The sequence below is a fragment of the Durio zibethinus genome, chromosome 4 (assembly GCF_047325235.1).
Source record: "Durio zibethinus cultivar Kanyao isolate XHJ-2024 chromosome 4, ASM4732523v1, whole genome shotgun sequence".
NCBI classification, from domain to species: domain Eukaryota; kingdom Viridiplantae; phylum Streptophyta; class Magnoliopsida; order Malvales; family Malvaceae; genus Durio; species Durio zibethinus.
The window spans coordinates 15,118,919-15,143,177 of NC_143165.1; the positions used below are offsets into that span (position 1 = coordinate 15,118,919).

The 24,259-nt window shown below is 31.7% G+C and overlaps 1 protein-coding gene across 4 annotated transcripts; it reads right to left on the reverse strand.

The window, feature by feature from the left end:
* Positions 1 to 15,672: 15,672 nt before the first annotated feature.
* LOC111287210 (transcriptional corepressor LEUNIG_HOMOLOG-like) lies at positions 15,673 to 23,155 on the reverse strand. 4 transcript variants are annotated; one of them, XR_016341631.1, is made up of 18 exons: positions 22,871 to 23,155; positions 22,676 to 22,735; positions 22,489 to 22,586; positions 21,924 to 22,033; positions 21,544 to 21,827; positions 21,393 to 21,447; positions 21,136 to 21,247; positions 20,544 to 20,593; positions 20,197 to 20,469; positions 19,641 to 19,712; positions 19,233 to 19,463; positions 17,865 to 18,006; positions 17,677 to 17,786; positions 17,279 to 17,428; positions 16,883 to 17,038; positions 16,666 to 16,782; positions 16,350 to 16,602; positions 15,673 to 16,115 (listed from the first exon to the last, which is right to left on the reverse strand). XR_016341631.1 is itself a non-coding variant. In XM_022877561.2 (18 exons), exons 2-18 carry the CDS (start codon positions 22,705 to 22,707, stop codon positions 15,972 to 15,974), a joined length of 2,331 nt encoding a protein of 776 aa, XP_022733296.2. In that variant the 5' UTR covers positions 22,708 to 22,735; positions 22,871 to 23,155; the 3' UTR covers positions 15,673 to 15,971. The 4 variants fall into 4 exon arrangements, 3 of the variants coding, with proteins under 3 accessions (XP_022733296.2, XP_022733295.2, XP_089615885.1); XM_022877561.2 differs by having other exon boundaries at positions 16,350 to 16,547; positions 19,641 to 19,709; XM_022877560.2 differs by having other exon boundaries at positions 16,350 to 16,547.
* Positions 23,156 to 24,259: the final 1,104 nt, after the last annotated feature.

Genomic DNA, 24,259 nt, shown 5'->3' on the forward strand with positions numbered 1-24,259 from the left:
CTGTGAAAACACATCTCAAATCAAATATGTAAATATCATGACGGGGCACCAGGTCATTCAATTGATGTCTACAAACAATTCCATGGTGAAATCTAAAACCTAATAGACTCTTACAAAATAGAGCTGTATGAAGAGTCAAGAGCCTTAAAAGACACCAAGATGGCTATGATAGACAGGTGGGTGCCAAAACTTGTCACTATAAGTTGTAAAAAAAAGCCACAATCAACTGAGAATAAGTTTGTTCTTAAACCAGTAGCCCTCAAAGTTCCATGCCTATTTCTTTATAAAGATAACAAAATGGTGCCTTGAAACTATGAATGTGGGGTGACAATACAAGGGTAGCAAAAGGATATGCTAAAAGCTGAAACTGCCCATATAATTGAAGTAGGGTGTATAACTAGAAGTAAGAGATGTTATACTCTAAAAATTTTGAATAAAAAAAAAAAAAAGTAAACTGAACCAGAGATCTCAAAGAAGGATACGTCAAAATCTATGCTTAAAAAAGAAGCCTGTAAGTTTTTGAAGCTAATCAAACACAGTGAGTACTCTGTGGTGAAGTAATTGAATAATATGTCAGCCATAATTTTTTTATTATCACTTCTCTTAAACTATGAACTACATCGCAATGCTTTGTTAAATGTATTGAATTAGGCTTATATGGCCCATAATATTTTTATGGAGTATATGAATTATTTGGCAGGCAATCTAGTGGTGCCATACTATATCTCTTTCAGTGATGATGAGATTTCATCAGAAGGTAGAAGAAGCACCAAGGCATTGCATATCACTGTTAAATGTAAATGCCATATAGTAGCCAAGGTCCTTGTTGATAATGGGTTAGCTATTAATGTTATACTAGTATTTATTTTGGTAGAGTTACCCTTTGATATGTCTCATATCCAAAATAGTCAAATAGTAATCTAAGCATTTGATGATACTAGGTGAGAAGTATTGAGAGATGTTGAGCTACCCATACAGATTGGTCCATATGTTTTCAATATAAAATTTTAAGTTATAGATATTTCTCCATTATACAATTACTTATTAGGGAGACCATAGATCCACAAAGCAGAAATCATTCCTTCTTTATTGCATCAAAAAATCAAATTCAATGTAAAAAGATAATTGATGATTGTGGCTGGGGAAAAATATTTATGGGTGACCAATCCATAAATGCCCTCTATGTGGAAGTGGCAAAAGAATCATTGAAATGCTCTTACCGATCTTTTGAACCTGTTAATACAGTGGATGAAAGACTTAAGTTCAGCTGAATTGTGATCAATTAGATGGTTAACAAAGGTTAGAGTATCAGGTTTGGCCTAGGCAAAAACCTTCAAGAGATAAAAGAAATTTTTAAGATTAAAGATTACAGTTGCAGATCTGATTAGATTATGAGATCGAGGAATGGCAAAGCAACAACAAAAGGGCAAAGAAAGAAGCAATAATTTTTCCTTATTTGAACAAAACTTTCATTCTTGAAAGATAAATGCACTAGGAAACTAAAAAGTACACAAAAAAAGAACCAAAATGGGAGAAAGCTTTTGCTAAGCTATCCATCACATGGTGGATGATGGAAGCCATAATGAGGAAGCCTTAATTTACCCCTGTCCACTAGGATATGAGTTATAGAATTAGAAGGTCATCTTAATGCCTATGATTTCTGATTTTTCTTCAATGCAACCATATCTCCTAATTTCTTATGCCCAAAAGCATTAGGATGAACTTTTATGTTTGGGCCTTTTATTTTTCATTATTTCAATAAAAGTAGAAGTATACATTTTATTCATTTCTTCCATTCCATTCATTTTACCATCAAAATTTCTTGTCAATATCTCTTATTCTATTAACTTTCAGGTCCCCAAATGAATGTGAAGGTAATCATGACAATGATTTAAGGTTTAACTTTGAAAATTTAATTAATACCGATGAACTCGATACTGAAGAAGATTCTGAGGAATATATTTTATCTTTGGATTTAATGAGGCTAATTGAATAGGAAGATAAATCCATTGAGCTTCATTAAAAATGGTCAAATTGGTTAATTTGAGTGATGTTGAAAACAAGAATGAAGTCAAGATTGGTACTTCACTTTCAGTTATTGATCGACAGCGGTTAGTAGATTTACTCCAAGAATTTATGGATGTATTTGCTTGGTCTTACCAAGATATGTTTGGACTCAACATCAAAATAGTAGAGCATAAGTTACCATTGAAGCCAGAATGTAAACTGGTGCAGCAAAAGCTAAGAAAAATGAAATTGGAGATGCTGTTGAAAATCAAAAAGAAAGTTAAAAAGTAATTTGATGTAGGCTTTTTGCAAGTGGTCAAATATCCTGAATGGCTGGCTAATATAGTACCTATCCCTAAAAAGGATGGCAAGGTGCAGATGTGTGTATACTATAGAGATATGAACAGAGCTAGCCTTAAGGATAATTTTTCTTTGTCTTACATTGATACTTTGGCAGATAATACAACTTGACATTCGGTATTCTCTTTCATGGATGGATTATCTAGCTATAATCAGATAAAAATAACCTCAGATGACATGAAAAATATTACTTTTATCACCATATAGGAAACTTTTTGCTATAAAATTATGCCTTTTGGATTAAAGAATGCTGGAGTAACTTATCAAAGGGTTATGGTAACACTCCTCCATGATATGATGCATAAAAAGATTAAAGTTTATATGGATGACATGATTACCAAGTCCCAAAAAAGAGAGGATCATGTAATCAACCTCAAAAAATTATTCAAAAGATTGAGGAAGTTTCAGCTTAAATTGAATTTGGTTAAATGTACATTCGGAGCTAGATCAGAAAAGTTACTGGGATTTATAGTCAGTGAAAGAGGGATAGAAGTGGATCCAAACAAAATTCAAGCTATCTATAATTTATGTTCGCCAAGCATACAAAAAGAGGTTCATGGTTTCTTGGGTAGATTGAATTATATTTCTCGATTTATTTCTCAACTCACTCTCAAATGTGACCTCATTTTTAAACTCCTTCGAAAGAAATTCCTGGGGAATGGAATGAACAATGTTAAGAAGCCTTTAATAAAATTAAGCAATACTTATCAAACCCTTCGATATTAACATCCCTTGTCCCTGAAAAACCATTGATTCTATACCTAGTGGTACATGAGGGGTCAACAGGCTGTGTGCTGGACTAACAAGATGAATCTAGTAAAAAAGAGAAAGCTATTTATTACCTAAGTAAGAAATTCATAGAATATGAGTCCAAGTATTCATCACTAGAGAAAATATGTTGTGCTTTGGCTTAGACAGCTAAAAGACTCAGGCAGTATATGCTTTACCATACAACTTGGCTCATAGCTAAACTAGATCCCATCAAATATATCTTTGAGAAACCTTTACTATTAAGAAGAATCGCAAGATGGCAAGTTATGTTTTCAAAATATGATATAGTATATGTGAGCCAAGAGATGATAAAAAAAAAATGTCATTACTGAATTTTTGACAAACAGGGTCATTGATCATTAGAGCCGATGAAGCTTGATTTTCTAGATGAGAAACTAATGGTCATCTCAAAATTAGAAGAAGATGATGATGATGAAGATATATGAAAAATGTATTTTGATAAAGCTGTCAATGCCATGGGACATGAGATTTAAGCAGTGTTAATATCTCCAACAGAGAATTACTATCTTATTACAGCAAGATTAAACTTCAACTGCACCAATAATGTAGCTGAATATGAGGCTTGTGTTATAGGACTACATGTAGCTTTAGACAAAAAAAATTGAAGCATTAAAGGTGTTTGGGGATTCGACTGTAGTAATTTATCAACTAAAAGATAAATGGGAAATAAGGGATTCAAAACTCATCCCTTATCATAGATACCTCTTAGAGCTGTGCAAGCAATTCAAGATAATTCAATTTGAACACTTACCTTAGAAAGAAAATCATATTGCAGATGTCTTCGCTACCCTGGCTACAATAGTACAGATCGATGATACTATTGAAATTCAGCCTATCAAATTAGATATCAAGGATATGCCAATGCATTGTGCCAATTTGGATGAAAAAAAAATGGCCACCCTTGGTATCATAATATTATGTAATATCTAAAAAACCAGCAGTACCCAGATCTAGCCACAGAAAATGATAAAAAAATTTTGAGAAGATTGGCTATGGGATTCGTTTTAGATAAAAAAATTCTATACAAATGAGGTAAGGACCAGATGTTATTATGGTGTGTATGTGCCTCTGAAGCTAAAATGATTATTGAAAAAATCCATGATGGCATATGTGGAGCACATGTAAATGGGTATATGATGGCAAGGTAGGTCATGTATGTTAGATATTATTGGTTGAAAATAGAGAAAGACCGTATAGATTATGCTAAGAAATATCACAAATGTTAGATTTATACTAATAAGATCCATGCTCCACCCAATATTTTACATGCTATAGCTTCACCTTGGCTATTTTTTATGTGGGGAATGGATGCCATTGGCCCCATCACACCAAAGGCTTCAAATGGAAATACATTTATTTTTGTGATGATTGACTATTTCACCAAGTAGGTTGAAGCTGCCTCTTTCACGACAGTGACTAGATCAGTGGTCTGTAAATTCATCGAAAGAGAAATAATTTACAGATATAGACTTCCAGAAAGAATCATATCTGACAATCCAAAAAATTTGAATAGCAAAAGGATGTAAAAAAATATGTTCAGTTCAAAATCAAGCACCATAATTCAGCTTTATATCATTCAAAAATGAATGGGACAGTAAAAGCTGCAAATAAAAACATCAAAAGAATTTTAAAAAAATGACTAAAACATATAAGGATTGGCACGAAAAATTACCTTTTGCCTTATATGTGTATAAAACTTTCGTATGCACCTCTACTGAGGTAATTCCTTTTTTTTTGTTTGTGGGATGAAAATTATACTGTCAGTAGAAGTAAAAATCTCATCTCTAAGGGTCTTAAGAGAAGTGGGATTAGAAGAAGCAGAATGGATCCAAGAGCGCTATGAGCAATTGAACTTTATTGATGATAAGAGATTAACAGCACTTTGTCATGGCCAACTATACGAAAATAGAATGATGAGAGCTCGTGATAGACCTCTCAGTTTCAAGAAGGAGAGCTAGTATTAAAAAAAATTCTTCTAAGTCAGCATGATGATAGAGAAAAATAAACCTCGAATTAAGAATGACCAGATGTTATGAAAAAGGCCTTTTCAGGAGGAGTTTTAATTTTGGTAAAAATGGATGGAGATGAACTTTCTAGCCCTATTAATTCAAATACAGTAAAGAAGTACTTTGCTTGATTCAAAAAAAAGTTCAAGTTGAAAACCTGAAAGAGTGGCCTAAGCCACAAAAAAAAAAAAAAGAGTTTAAGTCAAAAACCCAAAAGGGCGGCTTGAATCCAAATGGAAAAGGTTTAAGTCAAAAACCTTGAAAGGCAGCATGAATGAAATTCAACATCACTTGAAAGGCATAGTGAATTTTAAAGAGCTTTTAGATGTCGAGGCATCATATTTTAATTGAGTCTTTAAAGAAGATCTAAGATCTATTGTCATGATTATCTTGTCATTTTTTTTAGGGCATGGCTACCTTAAATAGCCACCTTTGTACACTCTATTTTTAGATTTATACCATCATTTGTAAATTTTTGCTTATCCCAATAAATGAAAACTGTCTTATTGTTCTTTTTTGGTTATATACATCGTCAATATATTTGACCTTTCTCTTTATATCTTACTATGGATGGAAAAAAATACATGATTTGCATCCCACACTTTGAAAATAGGATAATGATTAATAATTGAACAAAGTCATAAGAAGTTATGTGTTGCCTTGAAGAATTAAAGGAGACAAAAACAAATGATGAATGCCTCTAAAAATAAAAATTAAAAAGAAGAAGGGAATTGATTTCCATGGCTTTCTTTGGGGTAAAGATAAACAATCAAATTGATTTTTGTGCCAAAGATATGTGCTCAAATGGTTTCTTCGTCGAAGATGTGTATTTAGGTTAATGATTTCTTCGCTAAAGTGTGCGGTGGAGATAAGTATTCAAACTAATTGAAGAGAGTTTCTTTGCCAAAAAGTGTACCAAAGTAAAAGGGCAAAAGCCTTAGTACCACAATTAATGATTCATTTACATCTTAGATAAGGCATGCATTTATTTTATTCACTTACGTGATCTTGGCTCAGTCTAGATCATTTTTTATTTTTATTCTGATCATTTATTTTCGATCTTGACTCGGTCTTGGTCTCTTTATTTTGACTTATGGTTTCATCTCGATAATTTATTTTCGACCTCGACTCGATCCTGGTCACTTTATTTTGACTTATGGTTTCGTCTTGATCACTTGATCTTGGCTCAATCCAAATCATTCGTGTTCTATCCTGATCATTTATTTTTGATCTCGACTCAGTCCTGATCATTTTATTTTGACTGTGGTTTTATTCTAGTCACTTGATCTTGGCTCAGTCCAGATCATTCATGGTTTCATCTCGGTCATCTACTTTTGACCTCGACTCGATCTTGGTTGCTACATTGTGACTTGTGGTTTTGTCCCAATCATTTGATCTTAGCTTAGTCTAGATCATTTTTCAGATCCATTAATCATTTTTTATTTAAATCGACCAGAATAGGTGTTTAGGTCTTTACACTATCCTTGTCTAATAAATATATACAAAGAGGGGTAACTGTAGACACCTATTTTGATCTGGGCCTTAATTAGACCCATTTTGGTCTAGGCCCAATTAGGCCAATTTTGGTCAGGCCCATCTTGGTTCGGGCCCATTCTAGCCTATTTGGTCCAATTAGATGCTTTTATTATTATTATTTTATTATTATTATTTATTTTTATTTTTTGTTTCCTTTTCTGTTTTTTTTACTGCTTTTCTTTTCAATTCAACTTGCATGTGGATGAAAAAAATCAGGATCAAAATCTTTTTGGTCAACACAGAATAAAATCAATATGATTGCTAAAATTTTATACCTAAAATCTCGTTTAGACAAAAGGTAATTTCAGGATTCAAACCTGTGATTGATTCTGTCCATTTCTTAAAATTGTTCCTAGGACTGCCTATAAATTAGACTAATTCTAACACTGAGGAACAGGGAAAAAAACACAACAGAAGAAACATGGAGAAAATTATAAAAAAAAAATATAGGGAGTTTTGGCAGAAAATGTTCTAACAATTTAATTTTGGGGTTCTAGATTTCAATATGAAATTGTAGGTTCAATTTTAGGCTTTTAGGTTATGATTAGCATTCAAGATGCTTTTGGGAGGTTTTGAGAGTGATTAGGATCAAATTTGGAGAAATTTGGGAAAAATTCAAAGAAATCTGGGTTTTTTGGTTTTTTCTGGGTTTGAGATGAATTTTTCGACGAAAAATGAATTTTTTTGTTGAAATTTTTGGCAGGATTTGAATTTTTCGATGGAATTTCGGTTGATTTTCTGGAAATCGGTAGTTTTCCAATTTTCGATTGAATTTTTTAATGACTTTTCTAGAAACTGGTGGAATTTTTAGTTTTTGATTGAAGTTTTTGGTTGGTGGTTTGAAAAATTCTAGAGAGAAGGCAGAGCTTTTCGATCTAGAGAGAGTGTAGAAAGAATTCTAAAGCAAAGGCATTGGAATTGGTTTATATAGCTGCCTGGCACGACACCGTTTTGAATAAGCTAGGATGCGCGCGTTGACCTAAAAACCCATGCATCGAACCGCATCCTGACTCGACCTGATGGCAGGTTTTTCTTTTTTCATTTTATTTTTATTTTTATTTTTTGATTTTGTTTTATTTTATTTTATTTTTAACCTTTTTTGCTATTTTTTGGTTTTTTTTTTAAGGAAAGATTATTTTCACCATTTTTATTTCTAAAAAAAAAGGGCTAAAAAAATGAAGATAAAAATATATATAATTCTAATAACAAAAAAATCAATAATTCATTATTAAATTATTTGGTAAAGCACAAAAATAATCAAGGCTTGGATAATTCAAAATCAAACTGGTATTATCCTTTGGATGGGCATTATGAAGGTGCTACAACTTTCTCTATGCGCAATCGACTTATGAACCTAACCTCTATTTTGCAAATCAGCTTTAATCAAGTGGCCAATCACACCTAACCAAAAATATTGGTGGTGACTTCTTTTTCATTCCAAGTCTAGTGATAGGTCCACGGATCTATACGTTATGGTAAAAGGTTTTCTTTAAATCCTTCAAGTGTTCGATCGAGCTCTTACTCTTCACAATTATGTCATCAACATATACGTCAACATTTCGGTTCATCTGATCCTTAAAGACTTTATTAACTAGTCTTTGCTAGGTGACCCTTAATTTTTTTAAACCAAAGGAAATTACCTTGTAACACTATAGGCCTTTTTTTATTATAAAGGTTGTTTTCTCCTCGTATTCCTTCAACATTTTAATTTGATTGTAACCTAAGTAAGCAACCATAAAATTAAGTAAGTGATGCTTGAAACTATCATCTACTAACTAATCTAAGCTAGGTAAAGAAAAATTATCTTCTAGGCAAGTTTTTTTAAGGTTAGTAAAATCCACGCACATCTTTTATTTTCCATTGAGCTTCTTTACCATTATATCATTAGCAATCCATTTAGGGTAATATGCTTCCCTGATGAAGTCTGCCTTTAGTAACTTGTCGACCTCTTTCTCTATTACCTTTTGCCTCTCTAGGGTAAAAGACTTTTTCTTTTGCCAAATTAATTTCATGTTTAAATCAGTGTGCACCCTATGGACCATGACCATGGGATCTATCCTAAGCATGTCTTATGGGGTCGAAACAAACAAATCAACATTGTTTCTTAAGAGTTGAATTAACTGTTCTTTGTGATCAAACTTTGCCCCAATTTGTATGTATTGTTCAAAATTATTCTCTCAAAATGACACAAAGATTAGATTTTTTGCTGGTTTTGATCGGTTATCATCGACTTTAAGTCTTTGATCGATGATCTTTTTTTGCTTGGTTAGGTCAAAATTATTTTCTCTCAAAAGGATGAATCATTACATGGTAGTTAGCTGATGTGTTAGTAGAATAATACATAGTAAAAGAGAAAAACTGATCAAAATGTATTATTGTATTCTTTTAATCAAAGTAAAAGTGCAGTTCTGTTGACATGTATATACTGGTTTAAAAGCTTAGCTTCAATAGCTTTGTTCAAAAAATTAAAATCTATAGTATTTACAAGTGTTGAGCTTAAAAGCTCAGAGTGGCTTAAGAGCTCGCTTTTTTCTTCTTTTCAATTTCATGTTGCTTATTACCTAAACTTTTCTTACCTTTCATCATACTCATATAACATTGTTGCATCATAGGCTAGTCTTCTCTAACCTCTTCAACCCCATTTGGTGTTGAAAACTTGATTTTCAAATGTCGAGCCAAGCCAATCATTCTCATAATAGATTTACTAGGTTAGCCTAATATCTATGGTAGGTTGGAAGGACATCTACCACATAAATTCAATAACCAAAGTAATGCTCCTCAATTCAATACCTAATGAGATCGGTAACTTAATAATTCTTTTTACTGGCACTTGTTCATTTTTAAAGCCAATCAATGTGGTGGTGAACAGTTTCAACATCTCCTCTTTCATGCCCATCTTCAATATTGTTAAATAGTACAAAACATCGGTCGAACTTGCACTATTACAAAAATATCCTTTTCACTAAATGATTGTATACAACAACTGTAACTATAATAACATCATTATGTGCAAACTGGATTCTTTCAAGATCTTTCAAAGTGAAATAGATCAGCTCGTCTTTTCAACTCTTATATTCCTTGGCCAAAGATTTAATTGCCATTACCATCCCTTAATCAAAATTTTTCTTGGCTAAAGTAAAGGTTCATTCAGTTATCACATTAATGATGCCTACAATAGGTTAGTTATTACCGCTACCTCGATTTCCTTATTCTCTATTCCCTTAATCCTTTTTTATCCTTTTTGTGTGGTTTCCCCTTCTAAAATTTGCTCTGTTTTGACCTAGTCTTGTTTGATTAACAAACCTGCTTAGACGACCTATTTTGATCAAATTCTCAATTTCATACTTTAGGTCAATACAGTTCTTAGTGTTATGAACGAAGTCTTTATGAAAAGCACATCTTTCTATAGGGTTTTTCCTGGTATTTTACCTCAATTGCTTCGGCCATTTAAGCTCAGGGTCTGTTTCAATATGCATCAAAATCTTCTCATGGGACGCATTTAGTGCAATGTAGCTTCTGTGTATGCTTGACCTTTTGGTCCTAAGGTACCCCAATATTTTTCCTCTTTGAGGATCGTAGATCTTTTTTTCTTTTCATGAGCTAAAAAGGAAAGTTCAGCCTCTCTCACCTCAACTGCTTTTCATTGTAGCTTCAGTGTTGATATACTTTTTAACAATAAATAGAACATTGACTAATGCCTTTGGTGTCTTTAGGGAAATGCTAAGCTTGAAATGGTACTCTTTGCCACTGAGTCTACTGGTCAGAGCAGTAACTATGACAATCTATTCTAGGTCTTACACTTAAAGAGCTTACATGTTAAAACCATGATGTAGTCTTTCAAAAACTTGTTTTGACCCTAGTAGATCGATATTAAGCTCAAAGTAGTTTTCGTTATTCATCGACTGTTAATGAATTTGGATAAAAAAAAATGGCTAAGCTATTTAAATGTAGTTAAGGACCTTAGTTTTAAAGTGCAGTACTATGATTGAGCTACCTCTATAAGCGTGGTGACAATCCTTTGCACATTAGAGCTTTATCGACCCCTAGCATCATTGTATTAGTTTAATAAAGCTTTAAATGATCAAAAGGGTTAAATATATTGTCATATGTCTCAAAGATTGACATCTTGAACCTTTTTAAGGGTATAGTTTGATCTATCTTCTCAATGAAGGATGAGATTTCCAAAAGCTTTAGCTTGTCATCAAATGTAGAGGCATTTTCTTTTAATTCCTTTTTCATAGCTTACATCTGAGCTTTCAAGTCTTTGCTTGGTTAGGACTTTGGAGTAATTTGTTTAATTTTTAGGTGGTGGTTTGTTTTGAGGTATGGGTTTGGTAATGGGTAACTAGAGTAATATGTTTGTCATCTCTTAAAGCCGACGAAGCTTCAATATTATCATAGCTCAATAGCTTTTCTATGTGCAAATATTTTAAGGTGATTGGATAAAGTGCTTTAGACATTTGTGGTGGGGTAAGGATTTGGATCATCTCTTTAAAAGACTATAATTATTGGTTGAGAGCTAAAAATTACTCTATTGTGGGGCTTGCTAGAGCAAGTCAACTTGGGAGTTGACTAACTTAGGTTTCAATTTCAGTTACTGCAGTTGGTTTTCCTTTCTTAGCATCTCTCTTTCTTGGTGGCATATTGCTTTAGCTTAACTAAAAAAGAAGTCCCCATACCTGGCATGCTAGATATTGGTGCTAATCTATTCCTTTAGGGATAAAACCCTGAAAATAAAAGAAAGAGAAAAAGAGTTATTAAAGACAAATGTTATGAGTGTTCCTAGCATTTATGCTTTGACATTCAAGTCAGAGATTGGTTAAGGAGGAAAACAGGAAAGAGATTGTAAAGAAGTATTAGATAAGAAATATGGTAAAATAACGTCTAGATAGTGTTATTTATACTTTTGAAATGGGAGGTTTTGGATAGTCTAGGCTACTCGAGATTAGCTTTAGGGTCAAGGATGACTTGATAGGCCGAGCTGAGCTGGACATTGACTATCCAATTAAGAAGCGACAAGTCAATATTTTGGGAAGGCTACTGGGTAGGCTGGTGAGGTGGCAAGCTGATGTGGCCCTATGAATTCAAGTCGACCTGGCATGTCAACTCGGTCCAAAAGTTAAAAATACCCATAGCTGTTTGTTGATTGTCTCTAATGAAAGAAAAGTTTATTTTGCTTAAACCCAAAAATATCCCTAATAGTTTAAAAAACTAAAGAATATTCCTTTCATTTTCAAATATAGTTACCAATCACTCTAAGGCATCATGTAACCCTAGTAAAAAGAAATACCATTTAAATTCGATCAATTAAAATTTGATTTGCCTAATTAAAATAAAATAATTAAAAGATAAATTCATGTAAGATATATATGAATATAATCATATATACATACTTGTTTAGCACAAGTGAAAGCGAAAATGAAAGCTTGACTTGAATTACTGGTTATTGAACATGATTATAGTACAAAAGTTATTTGTTTTCATAGCGTAAGTCTTTCAATACCCCGAATGCAAGAATTCTTCTTAAGAGTCGTAAACTACAGATCTCTCTTTCTCTTTTTCTCTTTTTCTTCTTATTGTGTAAAAAATTTATCTTTTCATTGTTTTTTTCTTAATGGTTGAATGCTATACAATGAGAAAGTAGGGCAACCATATTTTTTTTATTAGTCATAAACTATTCAAGATAGTTTTTATTCAAAGAAGTAAACTATCTAATAGCAATTACTTCATGCGTGGGGGTTGGGCCACCCATTGTGGGTGGACTTGCATCTCTAATTTCCTTCAATAATATAATTCAACTTGAAATTAATCGAATTTATTGAATAAACACACAATATGACCGTTCACACAAATGTTTGAGTTTTGCTACAAGCTTTCAGTGAAATTGAAAATAATGATGGGTTGAGATTGGATACTGTAGTAATGAGATTAAAATCAGGGTAAGACATGCGTTTAGGTACAAAGCAGCGCTGTGACGAGATAAAATGTAGTGAAAAGAAAAAATGATTATTAAATATATTAAATTAAAATTTGTACATAATAAAATTTTTAGATTATTTGACATTTATGAAAATAATTAAAAAATTAAAATTATTTTATAACAAATAATATTTTTTAATAAATAATTAAAATTTAATAAAAATGATAATAATCTATAAATTTTTTTATTTAAATATATATTGAATTCTCAACTTTTTGTTTACTATATATTTTATTACTAATTTGTGTATTAATTTTATTTATTAATCTTATTCACTTATTTAATTATAGACAAATATATTTATTTATTATTATTTCGATTAGATTTTATGATTTTAAGGGACATTTTGGAAAAAAATATTAATTACTTAAAGGTACTATTAGATAAAATAATAATGTGATAAAAATAAAATATTATTTTTCAAAATAAAAAAAAGGTTATTTTAATTTTAAACTTTGAAATATATGAATAAAATTGTATTAAAAAGATATGAAAAGATAAAAATGTTCAAAGTAAGGTGTGGTGACTTACCACACTCCTTCCTCAACAATGGAGAATCGACCATCCATTGTTATCATGTAGACATAACCAAACCCTAATTTTACTACCCAAACAAAAATCATGATGCAATTGCACAAAAAAGTGCTTCATGACGCTAAATTGTGATAGCGATTGAATCCATATCTGACCTAGTCAAGAAAGGAAAGGAAATAAATGGTAGAAGAAAGCAAAAATAAACAATAAGACTCGTATATCTATAAACTCAAAGTTATAGAGAATGAGGAAGGTGGGGGTGTCCATGTTGCACCCATAATTTATTCCATTCTCTATTCTTTTTATTTATTTTTATTAATTTTTTTTTGTTTTTAATTAATTTATTAATTTTTTATCAAATAAATTTAAAAAAAAAGTTAATTGAAGTAGAGATAACGAAATAATCTATATTCGATTAGTTTTAATACATATCAATTCAACATAACTATTTTTTTTAAAAAATCAAGACTAGATTGAGGTTTTTCTTTCTTTTTAAATGAGGTTGGGTTGGAAACGGATTTAAATTGTTCTTTCGTCTTGGGTATCTACGTGGCACCTCCCTCTTTTTCTTCATTTTCTTTGTTTTTTTTTTTTTTTAAGTTTTTGCCCTTTTTTTGGATTTTTTTATTTTGCTTTTTATTAGATAAATTTTATAATAAAAAAAATCAATTAAAATAAAAATGACAAAATAATCTATTTCCAATTAGTTTTGATTTATCTCAAATCAATTGATGTACTTTTTTTTAATTCAAGATAATTGAGTTGAGTTATTTTTAAATCAAGCTCAAGTCGAAATAAAGTTTTAAAAATTACACATTTACCTTAGTATATATAAAAATATATATTATTATTTATTTAATTTTATATTTATATATTATTCAAAAATATTATTTAATATATTAATTTAATAAACCACATGCCCTCTCATTTGTGTTTTTTTTTTTTTTTGTCATTCTTTTATTTTTTAAAATTTATTTATTAGATAGATTTTGTAAAAAAAATTCAATACATATAAGAATGACAAATCAACTTATATTTGATAGATTTTAATTTATCACAATCTAATTGATACGATTTTTTAAATAAAGATTGAATTAAATTTTGAACAATTTAAGTTAAGCCAAAATCGAATTTGGAGTGTTTTGTCGCAACCTTCATTAAGATATATAAAAAATATATATTTTATTATTTATTTAATTCATATTTATATATGTATATATTAATAAACATATTACTTAATACATTAATTTAATAAAAAATTATATTTATATATAATTAAATTATAATTTATATTAAAAAAATAAATACACTTATATTTTCTATATATCATCATCCATTAAAACTTAACATAAAAATTTTACATTTCTCATGTTTAAAATATAATTTAAAAAATAAAAAGTTATTTTCTAGCGACACACTGGTCTAATTCAAGTTTTATTTAAAGATGAATAAGATTAAAAAAAATTATACATTCACAAAGAAATGAAATAAAATAAAATAACTCCACATCAGTCAAATATTCTTTCTTTTCTCCCCTGGACGTCCGCAATTGTCTATCTTCTACATTTAGGGGCGGAATGCATTTTTTTTTAAATGATAAAAAAGAAAACCATAGAGAGTAATGGAGTGCAGTTGCAAAGCCCCATTCCTTCATCTAACAAAAAATAATTATATTAATGCATTTTCAATGTGCATAATTTTCTAATAATACGGAAAAGTGTACAAAATGCAAAAAAAAAAAAAAAAGGGAATAAAATGCAATCCACAATTTACTAATGCCGTAAGCTTGTAAAAACTAAAATTTCATTGATGGTGAGATTAAAAGATACATACGCATTAAAAGGATTTACGATACAAAAAACATTAAAAGGATTTCCAATCTAAGCAGTACCATGTTGAAATTTTAATTCAAAAGAATATTGTTTGATAAAAAAAAATAAAAATTAACAATTAAAGAATAATTAAAATTTTATTTATGCTTATATGACTTTTCGTAAGATCATTAACAAAACTTTCCATTTAATGCTGAAAAAAGATCCAGTTGAGAGACATCATCCTCTGTTCAAAGAGAAAATTTTAAGTCATCCATCTCAAATAAAAATAACATGCATTACCCATGTAATAAAAAAAAAAAAAATCATCACATTACTGATAAAAAAATTTCTAAATTTCACTATTAGCATTAATAAGATAACACATAATCCTTAAAGTGTAATTAAAAATAAAATATAAAATATATATTAATATTTTGATCCCATTTATAAAATTAAAAAATTAACTATTAGTGTATAAAAAGGAACTCAGAAATTTAGCAGAAAAATATTACACCAACCATTTTATCTCTTCAAATATAACAATATTTTCCATAATTTTATTTGTCAAATTAACTCATAATTCGATGATTTATTGTCTTGATAGTAATTGTAAATATACTGGCTAAATAAATGTACTTCAAAATGTCCAAAAGCTGAATCAGATTCTCTTCCATATCAGAATAATCACCATGCCAGGAAAAAAAAAATAAAAAAGCTGTCTTCCAACAAATTGAGTAAAATATAGAACTGCACCGGACAAACCAACATTGCAAATCCGCCCAACGGAAAACTGACATTCACCTTATTAAGCTAAAGAAGAAAAAAATGAAATGAAATGAAATGAAATTTCTTTTGTCCCCACAAACTTCTGCTGCTGTTGAGAATTAAAGAAAACGGCAGATTTGTTGCCTGATGATCAGTTCCAACTAAATGCCGTTGGGGTTATTTCCAGATTTTGACGGATTTGTCGTAACTCGCAGAGGCAACCATCCCTGTTACTTGTGAATTTGCCAGGGCTGATATCACGCAGTCATGAGCTGAAACCGTCAAACACTTATTCTCAGCTGTGTTCCAAAGCTCCAATGACTGCGAATGAGAAGGTTAAAGGGGAGAGAAAAAAAAGAATAAGGAAATTAGTGATAATGAGATATTTCACATAGAACAATTGAGGTAAAAGGATTGCATATATGGAAATACAACCATTGATAATCAACAAGAACGAGTAGAAGAGTGGGTAAAATGAATTACTCAACTCCTAACTAGAATGGCAATGATATCAATTAGTTCCTCACATATCACCCTAAGAAAAAGAAATGGCACCTGATAACCACCAATAACCAAGAGAGCATTGAAGCCAGGATGAAAGACACAAGAATGAAACTTGTTTCCACTAGCATTGAGCTCGTGAATGCATTCTCCCGAGGCCAGTGACCACACTCTGACAGACTCTTGACTGACAGATGCTAAAAAGTCTCCATTTGTGTCCCAACAAACAGAGTGTACCTCTGTATTGTGGCCCTGATGGTCAAAAAGTTACTCCAGATGAAACCATAAACTGTCAAATTTGATATACCTGAAAACTACAAATGATGTAAAGCACTCCTTTCCAAAATTTACAAATTTAACAATATTCTACCTGCAATAAGTGAATTCTTCTGTCAGTCTCTACATCAAATATAGACACAACATTCTCTGCTGCTGCAGCTAATAATTGTCCTATTCTTGGTTGAAATCTGATAGTAGTGCTGCCTCCCTGCTTCATTTAGTGCAAGTAATTTAGATGAAAAACTTCATAACCAAAAGAACATGCAGTGTTTAGAAAAGAACAAAGCTTAAGGATTTAGAAGGCTAGCCCTGGAGATACGAGTGCAAGAAAACTTATTGATGTTCCACAAGCGAATCTCACTGTTACCATCACAAGAGCAGAAAAGTTCATTCTTCTTAGGGTGGAAATCAAGGGACATAACTTGTGACATATGCCCTGTAAATTTCCAGATGGAATAACTTGGCTGCAAAAATGACAAAAATAAGTACGCCGGACACATAAACCATAATATTGATCACATTTGAACAAAGTAGAATTCCTAAGTCTTTTCTATAATGGTAGGAACTTTGCTAGTCTTCCAACAAACAATGTCAGGTTTAATGGTGTGAACATTCATTCAGCCTAGGCAACAGGCAGCTTCTATACAAACCTGATTTGAGGATAACAGACATAGATTCAAAAAGAAAAGAAATAGAAGTTATACTTGTGCAGCATCCCAAACTCGCAATGTTGTATCAAAAGAAGATGTTGCCAGCTGAGTGGAATTTGGTCTGAAGCGAATATCAGTTATAATATGAGTGTGCTCCTCTGATGTGCACTCAGTTTGCAGAGTGTCCATGTTCCAAAGAACAGCCTACTGACAGGAAATAGACCAGCAAGAACATCATCATTCCATAATTCCATTTAAGACCCTTTTTTTATTAGTCATAAATATTCTCCCAACTGTTCTGCTGAGGACCCAAGGAAAAGAAGTATGGCATCACACAGCCACATCATTTATGAAAAGAAAACAGTCAAAATGACAAAAATAATTATAATTTGAACTTATCAGGCGTGCTAGATAAAGAAAATTCAGCCCTTCAATGCTACAATGCATTATACCTTCTTGTCATGCCCAGCACTGGCCAGTAGCTTTCCATCTGAAGAGAAATGACAGCAGGTGACTTTGCCATTGCTTGTACGTATTGAACCAACTTCATTGAAGCCAATACCTGAAATACAGAAAAAGATTCATTGCTGTGGTCAACATGAAGAATAAGAGTTTTAAAAGCATGAGATCATATTATTACCCTTTGAAGTCTCAGTAGCAAGTTCAGAAGGGTTTCGTTTTAGGGTGCCAAACAAATTCCCTCCATCCCCATCATCATGTGAGAGAAAAGATTCCACATTGTCATCCAAGGAGCCAACATCTCCAAAATGTTCAATGTCTTCCTGAAATTAGGAATTACATCATAAGCAGGATTTTGAAATGACTTATTCAAGGCTACACTTAAGGTAAATGTTTCAAATTCTGACAGCAGTTAAGTGAAGGGCAGCACGTGAAAAAGGCGAGGCAGATTAAGTACAAAAATGAAAGAATAATAGTGAAGAAACAAGGCTATTTCAGGTTTATTTGCTTGATCTGAATATTGAATTGAATTTGACTCTAAATTGTAAGAAAGAGAAAGAAGTAACAAGCGACTAGAGATTAAGAAACAAAGGCCTAATGAAAACTTGCTAACAACAAAATTTCATGTAGAAATACTTGATCTAGGCAATTCTTCAAAGAGGGCATAAGGATCACCGCATAGCCTCAAATCCCTTAAGACATCAAATTTATTGACTTAGAAAATAAAACATAGACATTTATAGCGAGTCCAACCTCAAGGGACCAAAATACCCAGATATTTTCAATACTATAGCAAGAAGAGCTCCTGAATGAACAATGTTGTATTATAATAATTAGATTCATCCTTAACCATACAAAAAAATAACAACAAACTCAAAAACTTAAAAACAAGTTTTATGAAATTCTGAACAATTTCCATAGAACTCAAATAGTATTGGGGCAAAGGGACAATGTGCCTCCATCCATGTCACCGCTATGGCATCAATATTTCAGCCAGATACAGAAACAATGCTTAAACATTGAGAGCAACATAAATCACATCATTCTCAAGACATTAAGCAAGGATATTACAAACCAACATTTCAAGAAATAATTGTTAGTCCTAGTGCATGAAATGTGATGAGAAGGGCATTCTGGATCTAAGTTTAGATGTTAGAAAAAGAAAGATGATTTAGCTTATATTATCCAAACCATAGAATGTTAGAAAATAAGCTTTTTTATTGCTTACTTGTCATTTTTGGAACAAGTAGATATTTATTTGGTGGTTAATTAACTCTGATACAACAAGAACTAGATGCCTAGAACATTCACAAGAATGCACATAATCATGGTCATAAGATGCAGACCATCAATTTAAAATTTTACAGGCTTTTCAAAACCAAATGACAATTTGCCAACAAGCTTATGACAACACTGGGTACTTGTACCAATTTAGCATCCAAAGGTTTTATGTGCGATGCATGAACGAGGGATTGCTTTGGGGTTCTTAGTATTGCAGTTTCAAAATGTTTAATACACACCCTTGAGGCTACAAATTAGAATTACATACCAGCTGGTTGGTTGATGATGCAATACCACCTGTTCCATCAGACCCATATGTCATCAAATTTTTTGACATGCTGTTACCATGCTGCACGTTGCCCACCATAGCTACTCCATCACCAGGTGTATGAGTTGAAGGCGTTGATGGCTGAGAGTTAGGGGAAGGGCCCACTGTGTTTCCAGTACCGGTGCTATTAGCAGGTCCAGAAGATGAAGGCCCTTTTCTTTTCCGGTTATTCTAACACACCATACAAGTAATAGTCATCAATTTACAGGACAATTAGGGAATAAAAAGATAAAGCATCAAGAAATATTCCCATCATTAATTCATGTGATTTTTTATGAAGATCAGCTGGCAGCCTACTCTAACAAGAAGCATTGTGATAACCAAGAGACAAAACTAAATAAGCTCAACCTGTTGCACTTGCTGTGGCTGCAATGGGTCCTGTTGAGAGGAAGATTGTCTTATTGGGGGCATGTTCATCTGCTGAAAAACCACAAAAAGGCTCAGATGAAATTTAGCACAAGGAGTATTGACCATTCTTAACCAAATTTATAACAATCATGACTTGTTAAGAACTACTAAACTAGTGCAACCATCATTCTGTGCCCATAAACAAAATAAAGTTGGCCACAAATTTTCAGAGAAAAAGTATAAAATAATCACCTAACACTGAAGTGGCATGTAGAACAGTAATGGCATGCATATTATTTTGGTTAAATAAAGTCATGGCAGATGGTATGACAATAAACTGACACAACTATATACTGAGAATCTTATTTTATTTTTTGCACTTGAACGTGAACTAAAGACGTGTATATTTCTCATCCATTAACAAGATTGCAGGATACTGTAACTTCTCTCTACTGCACCTTTTGCACTTGTTGATTTTGAATGAAAACTATTGGGGTTCATTTGGATATAGGAAATAACACAACAGTTATAAGTGGTTCTGGAATGGAAATCTTACTTTTGATGAGGTTGATTGCATTGGAGACCCTATAGATCCATCATTAGCAGTTGGTTGGCCGTCTTTGGTATTTAAGGTGCCTCGAGATAATCCTGAAAACCTTTGAGGATCCATATCTCCGTACATGGGTGAACTACCCATATTTCCTTGTGCCTGAACCTGTGCTAAGAGCTGTTGTTGTTGCTGCTGTGGCAGAAGCTGAAACTGGTTTGCATTCTGTGGGAATGGCTTTTGCACTTGTGCACCTAAACTTGGCCGAATTTGATCAATGCCCTGTAAATTAGTTAAGAGTCAGTTAAGGACAACCACTCAGATAAGGAAAATAAATATTCCAGTTTAGAGCTTACAGTTAATGGCCAACCCTTCAGTGGAAGGCTACCTACTCCAGGGTTCAAACCTTGAAGAAGAACAGTAAGCATGGAAGTATGAGAATATTTACAGGGATGCCTTGAGTTAATAAACCACAGAGCCAAATGTATCAAATATGTTGCCTTCATCTCAGAAGAGAAATAAACTTGACAAAAATAGAAACAGTAACTTCATGCAGTGTTTTCTAGAGTAGATAGATTTAGTACTCAGTAGAGCCAAACTAGAGAATCACCCAATAATCTTACGTTGCAGCAGCACTAATCACATTAGCAATAGCCCACAAACAAACACCTTGCCTACTGGCTTTTCTATTGAAATTTTATGGATAATATTATAACAGTTTAGAGAAGAACATGAGTTGTATATAGAAGGAAAGATGTGATTCTCTGTGATGAAACAAATAATACATGTTTCTGTGAGGCCGAATGCAAATGACATAATGGGACACTAAACGTATAAATCCATGACAAAAGTTAAGTAATAAGAAGTTTGGGTTATGGAAATGAAACTCATTAGTATCTAGTAGGGTTAATGGTGCAAACAGAATATAACACCATTAGTTATAATTACCTGTATTTCCTATTCCAGGTTTCAACTGCACGATTCCCTGCCCATAAATTGAGGAAGGATCCATAGGCATGGATCTCTGTGTACCACCCAAGTTCACTTCACCTTTAATGTCCTGCAAGGAGAATAAATAAATAAATAAATAAAAGAATAATTAGTTCAAGCAAAGTGAAAGATTATAATAGTGAGGTTGCAAAATGTTGCAGCAAATGCAGGACAATTTTTCTCCAAGTAGCAATAGCAGTTTGCAGAGTCCATGCCTGAATTTGTTGCAATGCTGCAGTTACAGTTCCAGGATTTCCTTGAACCAACTGACTGCACCAGAGACAGAGCTTGTGTGTCATTAACCAGAAAAAAAGGTTAATTACAGCAAAACAAAACATTTTATCTGAAATTTAATATTATATTTACCCAGGATGATTTGTAGCTGATTTTAAGAGGGCCATCTTAGCATCCAAAAGTGGTTGCGACGTTTCTGAATTCATTGCATTTGGGTGTTTCATTCGCTCTTCATACATTTTTGCTGCCAATGCACTTGCATTTGACTGTCCAAGCATTCCTTCAGAGCCAATAGCATTTACAGGACCACCCAGAGAAGGATGATTAGGATCCCTACGCTGCAACTGAGCTTGACGCAACAGCTGCAATTGCTGCATCTGCAGCTGTTGCTGCTCCTTTGCTTTGATTTGTTGTGCCTGTACATAATACCATAACAGTTTAAAAACAATCAGCATAAATTGCAAAATTTACAAAAATTTACAGCAATACTTGCTAAAGTCGTAAGAAGACACCTCTATGTATCCTGCAGCAGCCTCTGAATGCTTGTCATTTGTTCTCGATATAAATATGTCCCAAAAGACAGACCACCACTCAAAAAGAAACCCACCAGGAGCATCAATTGCTGGATAAATAAGCAAGTTCTACATGAATCAATTACTCAAACTAAATTCCCTCAACCAACAATATGCTACACTAACTACAACATAACGAAGCAACTGGAATCAAATTTAACCTTTAATTTTGAAGCAAAAATCCCTGTCATACCATCATTAATTTAAAAATAAAAATAAAATTAAAACACATTACTCCTACCCAGTTAAAAGCTATGGTACATGGACTTGGGACTGAGCATCTGACACAGGAATGTAATTTTTTTTGGCAATTTTTGCATTAATGTTAAGAATCTAAGCGTCATAACCCAAGTAAATTTAAAGTGTCCAAGAAGTATTAGACATCAGTACTTTAAGGGAAATTGAAGAATCCATGCAGCATAGGCTCCAATAAGAAATCTTCAGTCACAAAATTTCATGAATTAACTAACAGAATTTATATATTTCAGCCAAAGCCAATTCTTACCTACTGGATCCGGGGCGACTTTTCCCTCTGTCATGAAGGACTTTGCAGTAGCATGCAATTTTTTCTTTACCAAATAATCATATATATAAACATCAAGCCTACCAAGCAAAAGAATAAAAGAGAAAAAATTAAAGACTAAATAAAATTAAAATTAAAATTGATTTTCTGAAATAACATATATAAATACATCTTATCTGCTTCCCAATTACTCTGCGACATCGTTTCAGCACAAAAGCAAATCAATTAACTGTTCAAAACAAAATAAAACAAAAAACATTGATTAAAAGTAAAATTAAAAATTCAATTTTTCCATAAAAATCTATAAATACAGTGCAAAAAATATATAATCGTAAAACTAGAATCTACATTGATCAAAACTAACCTTATAGGGAGCAATTCAGATGGATCAAAGCCTACAAATAGAAATTTATGAAGCGATCTTGAGCTCGTGATGAAGCGATCTTTATTGATCAACCATTGGTTTATGCATTCAAGATGAAACAATTCCAAAAAAATTCAATCAAAATTCATAAATTTCTTTTAAGGATCTTAAAATTGATGAGATCAAAGTAGAAAAGAGTTAAGAACTTTCGAATTCAGGAACTCGCAGCTACAAATAGAGAGGAAAATTACTAAATTAGGGTTTTTTATTAGGAGAATTAAAATTATTGAAGCTTCGAAGGTCAGTTTTATTTTTAACGGAAGAGAAACTAGGGAGAGTTTGAGTAAGATCCGAATCGGAGGTTCGGTTGCTCCAAGTCTTAGGTGTATGAGCCGAATCTTAGGTTTGTAGTCTTTGAGGTTCGGATGGGTATGTTCGAAGATGGTAAGTCCACTTTTCTCAGTTTCACCACCACGTCGGCTAATAGGACCCGTCACATGCGTTCATGTACTTGGTATGACGAATTTCTTTTATAATTTTTTCTTTAAATTATTATTTTACACATTGTGAATGAAATTTTTAAGCTTGTAAAATTAAATATTATTATGTATTTTTATCATATTAATTTATTAATTATTTTAAATAAACTTCAATCGCGTTTGTGATCATTTTTTTTTATTTCGTTGGCAAATTTTTAAAACTCTCTTAATCATATTTTATTTTTTATAAATAAATTTTTTTAAAATTCATATAAATAAATTATCGCATATTTAAACTCATTTATTTAATTACTTATTTTTATATATATATTACGATCTAAAGTATTATAAATAAAATTTTTTGAAGTTAGTTTGAATTCAAATATCAAATTTAATAAATTTGACGAATAAATTTATAATTGATTTTAAGGTCATTAGTTAAAATTTTCCCAAATTCATTTGACATAAATTTATTTATGAATAATTTTACATGAAACGGCCTTTAGTTCTTCATTCATTCATAATAAGGGAGAAGAGATTTGAAATTTAGAAGGTCAACCTTCTTTTTTTTTTTTAAGTTCTTAAAATTATAATGATAACAACATTTATATAAATAAATTTGAATTTTTTTTGTAGAATTAACAATTATTATTGCTAATAATTATGTAATTTATTAATAAAATATTAAAATTTTAATTTTAATCATCAATATTTAAATCCTTATAGCATCAAATGAAAAAATAACGTTTTATAATTCCCACCTAAAAGAGTTGGAACTCCTCCATGGTATTCAATTAAAGTTATATTTTAATAAATAAATAGGCTTTAGTAGTTTAGTTCTCAGAATATTTTAAAGTAAAAATACAAATATATATATACATATATATGAATAATGATTTAATCAATCTGA